Source organism: Bidens hawaiensis, unplaced genomic scaffold (assembly GCF_021521415.1).
Source record: "Bidens hawaiensis isolate Kalapana, Puna unplaced genomic scaffold, B.hawaiensis_p1.1 tig00005179_1, whole genome shotgun sequence".
Classification (NCBI taxonomy): Eukaryota; Viridiplantae; Streptophyta; class Magnoliopsida; order Asterales; family Asteraceae; genus Bidens; species Bidens hawaiensis.
This window is the reverse complement of record NW_027491332.1, coordinates 1,033,469-1,043,288: the sequence shown is the minus strand read 5'-3', so window position 1 is coordinate 1,043,288 and position 9,820 is coordinate 1,033,469. Positions and strand designations below refer to the sequence as shown.

The 9,820-nt window shown below is 35.0% G+C and overlaps 1 protein-coding gene across 2 annotated transcripts; it reads left to right on the top strand.

Moving 5' to 3' along the window:
* The first annotated feature begins 578 nt into the window (after window positions 1-578).
* On the top strand, window positions 579-2,752 carry LOC143629210 (uncharacterized). Of its 2 annotated transcripts, none has more exons than XM_077098542.1 (3): window positions 579-917; window positions 1,002-1,497; window positions 2,102-2,752. In XM_077098542.1, exons 1-3 carry the CDS (start codon window positions 672-674, stop codon window positions 2,374-2,376), a joined length of 1,017 nt encoding a protein of 338 aa, XP_076954657.1. In that variant the 5' UTR covers window positions 579-671; the 3' UTR covers window positions 2,377-2,752. The 2 variants fall into 2 exon arrangements, with proteins under 2 accessions (XP_076954657.1, XP_076954656.1); XM_077098541.1 differs by having other exon boundaries at window positions 999-1,497.
* Window positions 2,753-9,820: the final 7,068 nt, after the last annotated feature.

Here is a 9,820-nt window from a genome sequence, read left to right as displayed (position 1 = left end):
GATACATGTAGACCTTGTTTAGGAATCTTTTCCACAACCTAATCATTTTAGATCCAAATCTATGATCTCATTATCATGACTTTCATTTCATTTCATATATTTATGCATCTATATATAAAAAAAACCCTGGAATCCTTGAAATAAAGCAAAGCTGTCTCATGAACATTCCCTCCACTCTCTTCAATTTCTTTAGAGCATTAACATCCCATTTCATATATTTTCCCTATAATTTAACTAAAAAACGCACTTTCATAAATTTATTTATCAATTTTTAAAATTATTCCACATTCTATTCCCTATTCATATCCATAAATTAATTATTTATTATTTTTTTCTCTTTTGTCTTATTATATAGTAAATGATGATTGGGAGATATGTGATATATTATATGGTATGGATAAGAAATGAGTCTCTATATTTAGGGATTTACTTTATTTGTCATTTAACTCATCCATATAATAGAGAATGAATTGGAGAGGTGATTTTGATAATTTTCTTAAAATTTATCATAAATTATATGAGTTTAATAACTTTACAACATGGGTTCATAATGCTCTTATTCACCCACATCACTCACACACTTCTTCCCCTCACATTTATTATTATAAATTTATAATCCATTTCATTTCATTTCATTTGTCTACCCACACAACCTCACTAAAACCTCTCCCATGTCCCATACTAATAATAATAATAATAATATTAAAATGTCTGACACTCTCGCCGACCTTGCTTCCTGGCTACCGTCGGACTTTCTCTCCGTCTCCGATCATCACAAACCACCCCCTTACGACTTCACCTCCTCTTCTTCCTCCGAGAGTGATGACGATGACGTCATCCTCCCCGGCTTAACTCACCACCGCTTCACTCGCTCTGTCTCCTTACAAGAGCGTCTCACAACCCCTTATCCACTCGAGGTAGTTAACGTTGTCGTTTGGTAGTATTACATGTTTAAAAAATAATAATAATAATTTGGGTTTTTTGATTTGTTTTATTAGAAGAGGGTTTTTTTCTCCGGTTCACCGGAGTCGACTTTGAACCGGAACCCAACGACGTCGTTTGGTAAACAAGCAAATGAAGACGCGTTGAACTTATTCTACCCCGCTTCCGGAGAAGTTGCCGGAATGAAGATGACGGCTACCGTCAACCACGGTGGGTTTGGTAACAGAACTCTACTCGGAGCTCCACGTCCTCTCGGACCTCATGTTTCTCATAATAATAATCAAAACGAAGCGTTTATCCGGCAACAACTGCTTCGAGAGAGGGTTAACGGTGGTCGGTTTGTTGCCAGCAGACCGGTGGGGTTTGGTCAGTCTGCATGGCATGTTCAAAGGTGTCAACAACCCGTTAATGAGTTCGGGTCGAAACCCGTACCCGGTGGATATAACTCTGGTTGTGGCCGTACAATTCCGGTGGTTAAAAAGGGTTGTGCCGGTACCGGCGTGTTCTTGCCGCGTAATTACAATAATGCCCCTCTGGAAGTGAAGAAAAACCCAGGTATATTGTTATTTCTTTTTTGTTTTTGTTTTTTATTTCCTCCAAAATGTCACGGGTGTGATTTTACCCGGTTGTTTGGGTTTACTGGGTTTTAGTATGTTCAAAAGGGCCAGTAGCTCGGGCTTGTGGCTTGCTCTCAACGCTTGGGTTTGTGGCTCTTTCGATAAAGGCTTGAATAAAACTTGATTTAAAATATTCTAGCTGAGTTGGCTTATTTTTGTAACTGAGCTAAATCGACTCAAGCTTGGCTAACTTCAAAATCGACCTCGAGCATAGGCGAGGTGCCTCGTTTAATTTCGAGCTGGAAGTCACCCTGGCTCGACTTTGCACTAGCTAGAAACGGTGTAAATCACGTCATGGTTTGACTCTAAAAAAATCCACTATTCAAAAGCTATGTATTATTTTAAAAAACAAATTTTGAAAATTAGAGGATTATTTTGGCTCTTTCGGTTTCAAATTTTAAATTCAAATATCGACTGTTTTAAGTTTTAACCATTAACCCATTATTTTAGTTTGACTTTTTCTCTGTTAATAATTAATAATCATTTTTCGTTGTATTATTATTAATTTATTGATTAATAATTGGAATTAATATTTCTAACAGCATGTTCGCCAACTAATCCGCCAGCTAAAGTGCCTCAATATTTCAACAAAGCCATGGACTACAATATCCCACAACCTCAAGCAAACATTCATGGCATGTTTTCCCGACAACATCAAGTCCAGCCATTACCACACCACCACCTAAAATATGAGGAGCTAGCAGCACTGATCATGGCCCACAGACAGAACACCTTGATGGTAGCACAACAACGTCGGAACAGCAGCCATGATGTTGTACAACCAGAAGTGGTCCTCCCACAAGAATGGACATATTGAGTCCATTTTTCATCCAAGGGTAAAATTGTAATTTCACCAAAAAGTAAAAGGTAGATACAGATGGTAGTATGGTACAACACAATAGTAGTAGTTGTAGAGGTTTAAAAAAAATAAATAAAGGGGATCCAAGGTGGGATTAAGATTTAGGAAAATGGTTTTGTTGAGGGGTGGTGTTTGTAAGAATGGGAAAGTGTAAGGGGTAAGTGGTGAAATAATAATAAGAAGTAGTGTTGTTATGTTTGAATGGAATGGGAGGAAGTGTTTGTTTTTTTGGTGAAAAAGGGTGAGAATTGTATTTTGGGATGTGGAATGTTTGGACAAGTTGTCTCTTGTATTCAAAATAAATAAAAGGGAGCCAAAGTTTGGTTTTGAATGATTCTGATTTTGTCAGTGACTTGTCTTTCTTCATGCTTCTTAATTGTCTTTTTTATTTTTTCTCAACGAATATATTTTGGAGTATTAGTTGTTTTTAGCCAGAAATATAATAGTATTATTTAGAAGTTCAAATTAGCAACTCTCAAAATGAAAGATCATACATCATCCATTTCTTACTAAAGTTTAAATTTCTTATAGTGATGTTACAACTTCAAAGTAAATGACGTCACAAGACGTACACTTGTGAGAATCAAACACATATAAGAGAAACCTTATATGAAATCTTTATTCTTAAACATAGAACTAAGATAACTGAACTTGAAAATGAGATTTTTAATTTGAAAAGTAAACTAGACTAGTTTCGAAATTCTTCATATTTGCTAAATGAAATTATTGAGGGGTCAGGTAAACATTTTTACTTAGTTACTCAAATAAAAATTTACGTAATGCAATTTCATTATTATAATTAACTTAATATTTCCTATTAAACCGTAATTCCCTTTCAAACATTTTTCTATAACTAAGTTAATCAAATATTAAAATTAACTCGTGAATGCAACATTAAACATAAACTTATTAAAATCATGTATGATTTGATATAAATTAATCTGACATTGTACTCTTATTTGTAATGATTTTGTTTTAACTTCATTTTGAGCGGTATTTCCTTCGATGAATAAAAAATCTTTGAAAAATGTTGTTGATGCATAATAAATACTTATCTGTTCGATGAATATGAATACACATGATACATAAATGAGTAAATTATGGCTTTCGTCTTTAGAGTTTGTTAAAGTCTATTATTTCAGTTCAATAGTTTAAAATTCACTTTTCAATCCCTCATCTTTCATTTCTGTTACAATTAAATCCAACCCCGTTAGATTTCTTCTGTTAGGTGAAGGTCATTTTGGTCTTTTTGTATTAGGTGCATTATATAAAAGCATTATGTAATACCAAACACTAACGATGTTAACAAGAATGGTTCTAATTGCAACGAAAATGTAATATAAGGGATTAAAAAGCAGATTTTAAGTTAATAGCTGAAATAACAAACTTAATAACAAACCACATAGACGAAACCGTATTATAATATAACTGATATTTGATCCATTTTCCGGGTTAGGAAGTTGGGCGGGTATTTGTCCGGTACAACGGACCGCATTGACATTAAAACCAAAACAAATATGCAATAAACAAAATTCATGGTTTGATCGAATGGACAGCAAGACGGTCTCAAAATTCATGGTTTGATCAAATTTGCAAGTAAGTCTCAAAATGAAAGATCATACATCAACCATTTCTTACTAAAGTTTGAATTCCTTATTGTGACGTGGTTCCAACTTCAAGTAAATGATATACACTTGTGAGAATCATACACAAAACCTTCGCAAAAGAAAACTTTATGAAAAATCTTTTGACCACATGAGTTAGCTCGTGATTGCATTTAGAACTAGTTGTAAAACTAATGTTCTTATTTAACTTTTATTTTCATATATTTAGTTTTTAAATGCATATTCCGGTGACCAAATTGTCATGGGTTTAATTCTTATAGGTTTGGTCGACATATCAGACTAGTAGGTTTCGGATTTCCGTTCTCTAAAATGATGGTCGGTGGATCAGCTCTTAATTTTTGCGAAAATCACTTAAACAACCCGTAATTGCTAGACTGAGATTTACAATTTTACTTTATGTTGTGAACCCTTTTATCTTTTGTCCTAATGTATATATTTATGGAGGTTATGCTTTCATTATTTCATCACGAATTTAGTCTGGCTTTTACGCTACTAGGCTATTATCATATATCCTTTAAAACCCATCATGCCTCACATGTGATGGATATTGGATAACCATCATCTAAAATCCTTAAGTTACGCTGGACACCAATTAATAGCTTTTGATTACATATAAAATCATGATTAGATATTAGTAAAGCGTAATTGTAATAAATTAACAAGGTGTTTAAACTTTTATTTCTTAGTTCATAGATATATAATATATGGATGAATTATTTTATTATAAGTAACTTCTTTTACCATTTTTATAAGTTTCATAGGAAAAAAAGAATAAGGCATAGGTAACAACGCATAAAGAAGTATGTAAGGCCCCGAACCCGGTGACCCTACTTTAGCGTCGGATTTACTCATAAACACAGTTCTTCAAATCAGAGTTTATTAAAACTTTTCGCGAAATATAAAACATCAATCATTTGTTACAAAACATTAAATCTTTTCTTTGATACCATAACACAAAACTTTATATTTAAAACATCTTTACTTTTTTTCTTCAGATGCCAGCCGTTCAATCCATGCCGTGTGTCATCCTCATGCTAACTCTATAATCAGCTCACCTGCGTGCATACTAAAAGTCAGCTACGCTGAGTGAGTTCTAGTTAGTCGAACGCCATACAATACATACACATACATACATATCTGTAGATACATATCCATACTTCACTAGTTACCCTTCTGTTCTACATACATACTTGCTACCATACATACATACATATCTACAATCACTAACCTCAGTCTACCGAGAGTACGTTCATAGTTCACCGTCTATACCTGTACTCAAGGTCGTGAACACGTACAAGGTTCGCAGTCCTTACCTATGTTCACCATTTATGGTACGTACAAGGATCGCGGTCCTTCCCTATACCATAGTACATCCACAACACGTACAAGGTTCGCAGTCCTTCCCTATGTTGCAACCTAATTCATAGCACGTACGAGGTTCGCAGTCCTCCCCTATGCTACAAAATCAGCACGTATAAGGTTCACAGTCCTTTCCTATGCTTAAATACATCCACAACACGTACAAGGTTCGCAGTCCTTCCCTATGTTGCAACCTAATTCATAGCACGTACGAGGTTCGCAGTCCTCCCCTATGCTACAAATACAGCACGTATAAGGTTCACAGTCCTTTCCTATGCTGAAATACATCCACAACACGTACAAGGTTCGCAGTCCTTCTCTATGTTGCAACCTAATTCATAGCACGTACGAGGTTCGCAGTCCTCCCCTATGCTACAAATACAGCACGTATAAGGTTCACAGTCCTTTCCTATGCTGACGCCTATCTACATTACGTATAAGGTTCGCAGTCCTTAACTACGCCATTACCAGCCGAGTCTATGTCCGACAGAAGCTAGAGGGATTTGCCATCCTAACTTACTATGTCGAACGTAGAACTCACATGCCATTCGTGTACCTATATACACATACTTACATTATAACATAAGAACACTCTAGGCATTCTTTACCTCATTCATTTAACAACCATACCCCTTGTCGTTACGTGCAATATCCGAAGATCGTTCACGCCCCGACAAGTATTCATTTGAAATATTCATACATCTTCGATATATAATATTCGTACCTTTATTTTTAACCCGACAGTACGCGCAATATCCGAAGATCGTTCGCGTACCGACAAACAATCATTCATATCTATCACACATATCACATATGACATACACTTATCACTTAGGATAAATGTATTAACAACACATCGAGTATGCACACAGCCCCGAAAACATAACAAGGAATGGGGCTAGAAACTCACCTGAACTCTGCTTCTTTCTTCTGATAGCTGTAAATCCCTTCTTTAACTGAGCTCGGCTGACTGTACAAGTTACACGTATCAATACTCGCCTGATCTAATCTGGTGGTCTAGTATTAGCTTACTTTTACTTATCGCTTTTAATTTATTTCCTAATCGAACTCGGCTTTAGGCGAAGTTAAACTTTAGGCGAACTTAGCTTTAGGCGAAGTTACCAGCTAGGCGAACTTAGCTTTACAGCGAAGTTGCCATCAGGCGAACTTGGCTTCAGGCGAAGTTGTCATCAGGCGAACTTGGCCTCAGGCGAAGTTACCAGTTAGGCGAACTTAACTTTACAGCGAAGTTGCCATTAGGCGAACTTAGCTTGCAGGCGAAGTTCATCAGGCGAACTTAGCTTGCAGGCGAAGTTCATCGCGTTGAAGGCGAAGTTGCCCAGATGCAGGCGAAGTTACCCAGACAGCCGCTGTTCGGTTTCTTTTCAGCATTTTGAGCGATTTTAACACCCTTGCTATGGTTCAATATCACCCACTACGCTTCCCGACCATCTTCGGTCGCTTATACACTAAAAAGCTTGGATCTTTAAACCTTAAAGGCCAAGAATCATACCTTTTTGGGCTTGTTTGGATCTCGTTTACTTGCTTATCACCGCTAATCGCTCTCTCTCTCACTCGGGTCTGCCGGATCTGCCCGGATCTGCCTTCGGTCCGGCGGCGGTATGTGTGGTGTGTGTTAGGGAGTTTGGTGAAAATGAAGATATTTTGGGATTTTGGGGGTATTTATATCCCTGAAATCCCATTCTCATTTAACCCATCTCAATTAATCCAAACCCATAACCAACGTCCATTACCCGACACTAGCCCGGCCCATACCAACTCCTATTCTTTTATTTATTTCCTGATAACCCGAGTAAACTTTCACTCTATTATTAAGTAATATAATTAATATTATCTTGAAATTTCGGGATGTTACAAAGTATGCCACATATATATTATATATAAGAAGGTTGTGTTAAAATGTTAGACAAGACTTTTCCTTTATATAATGCGAGAGTTCGAGTTGCTTTTTATAATGCGAGAGTTTGAGTCGCGTCGTTGTAAAAATGTGTGAACTAGTAAGTTAACTTGTTTGTAAAAAAAGACAGTTCACATTATTTTTGGAAAAAAACAAGAACATTAATGAATAAAATAAGAAGTTATACTGATATAGTGATATAGCAAATCGTGGAGTATCGTAATTTCTTACGTTGGGTCATCATTTGGTGACAGCGTGCCATCTTCATCACAAACATCTTGTCCGTGTACGTGCTTGTGTTTTCATTCTTCAATTATGCCTTCACTCAAAACTTATTTTTTTATTAGAATATAATGTTACTAGCCATTTTTACAATAAAATGTTATGTATTAAGTTGTATACGTATATTAGGAAGGACAAAGAAACGTTTTTGAAGATATGTAGCATCGGGTTTTGAAAACTTACTGAAATATTATGCATGAAAAATTGGCTCCAACATTTTTATTTTGCGTCTTAAATATTTCAATACATATGCTAACTTTCAAAAGATTATAACTTAAAGTATTTACCGTCACATACGTTTGACATGTTTATAAATGACTCTTCAGAGTCAAGTGTCTTGAATCTGTTTTGAGGCTCGAGTTTTGATAAACCATTCACATGATTTCTACCGTAAAGTAATGTCATACTCAAATTTAGCAATAACTAAGTAAGCGGCTATATAATAATAACTCGAGTAATTAATCCAAATCTCAAACTCGTTCACCAAATCTTCCCCCCCCAAAGACGCATACGGTCATTTAACTCAACACGTCCCATCTATCGCTCGTGTAAGTCAATTTAGCCATCTATATGACCATTTAAAACTGTTAGATGAGTGTATAAGCCCCGCATCAACGTTTGGTAGGAGGTATCAACGTACAACCGTGCACACAAACGTATAAAAAGTCGGTGGCCATTTACATACAACGTACACCAAATTTTATACTTGATTCATAAAAGGTTTTGAGTACAAGCAGTACCGTAGCCTTCGTGCTTATATTTGTAATACAACACCGGGTCGCATTCCCTCTTGACCCATAAATCATTTCCCTCTTTGTGATTCATTTCATGTCCACCTTTCCGAGGCGAAGTAAGTTTCCCTTAACAAATCACAATAGAAGCCAAAAGACTCAACCCATATTAAAAACATATACACGAATAAGATCCACACATTTGTCTCTTAGATTCATACTTAAATAATCATTTTCTCTCCGTGTATTAAATGATATGCGAGTAAACGTTGATGCATGAACTTGTTGTCACATACATAATAAGTATTCTGAAATGAACATGTATGCATGTCACAAGCCGATAAATATTAAATAACAAATATTTTTTACCGAACTGATACCTCCCTCACAACATCGATACTCGTATTTAATTTTATGGTTTTTGGTTTTGATACAAGTTGGTTTATGTATTTTTCACTACTGGTAGTGAAACGGTACAGACCGCAAAATAACTTTGCAATTCACAAGTCACGACTTTACTTTTGTAACTTTTATTTGAGTATGATATTATTGTGAAAAGTATTTTCGAATTACTGGAGAGATCCAAAGATTGAGTTTCTTGATCGTTGAAAGTTGAAATAAGTTTAGCAAACTCATTATCAAACAAAAAATTGGTCATAATGAATTTGAAAGTGAGTTTTGTATTAGTTAAATTGTTTTATAACTATTATAAAGTAAAGATAGGTGAAAAACAAGTATTTTAATAAATTTTATTTATTTTTATGATTTGGACAAAATTAATTCCTTAGATTGCCACACTTCGTGTTTTTTAATCTGATGAGTGACTTTTGGTTGCTTCTGTTGGGTCGATGAATATACCCTTCATTGTTGTTTTCTCATGGGCCACTGTTTCATTATTTTCCTTTAAGCCCATAAGAATGTAAACTAGGCCCACTTCAATTCTGGTATATATGGACCTATGGTTTTTAAAAATTAAAATTCAAGAAAAAAGCCATATAGTTTATATGGTTTTTACTTTTTAGTATCATGTCCCGAGGCCCCGATTCAACACACTGACGTAAGACATAAATAATAGAACACATTAGGTAAGACTATACATATCATGTTAATAGTATGTATAAGGTCTTAGGAATACTTTTTTTTTTGTATTGTATGAGATCTTTGTTAACAAGAGGTGACAGTTAATTCACATGATGAAACATATGCAATTAAAATGATTAAAGATTGAATGCTATTACATTTTTCATTTGTTTTTGTTTTCTGTTGTTGATGTATAACCTTAGGCTCATTATCGTAATTTAACACATTTTAGCATGTATTTAAAATAGTACACGAATCATTGTAGTGTGGTGAGGGTAAGAAGTTGAAAAGTTATGACTATTGACATGGCAAGTAAAATATGACTTAAGAACGTTTTGAAAATATATAAGATTTATTTATTTTTTTTTATGTAATTTACAGTCTTTTTCTTTGTGCTAACTGCCAAT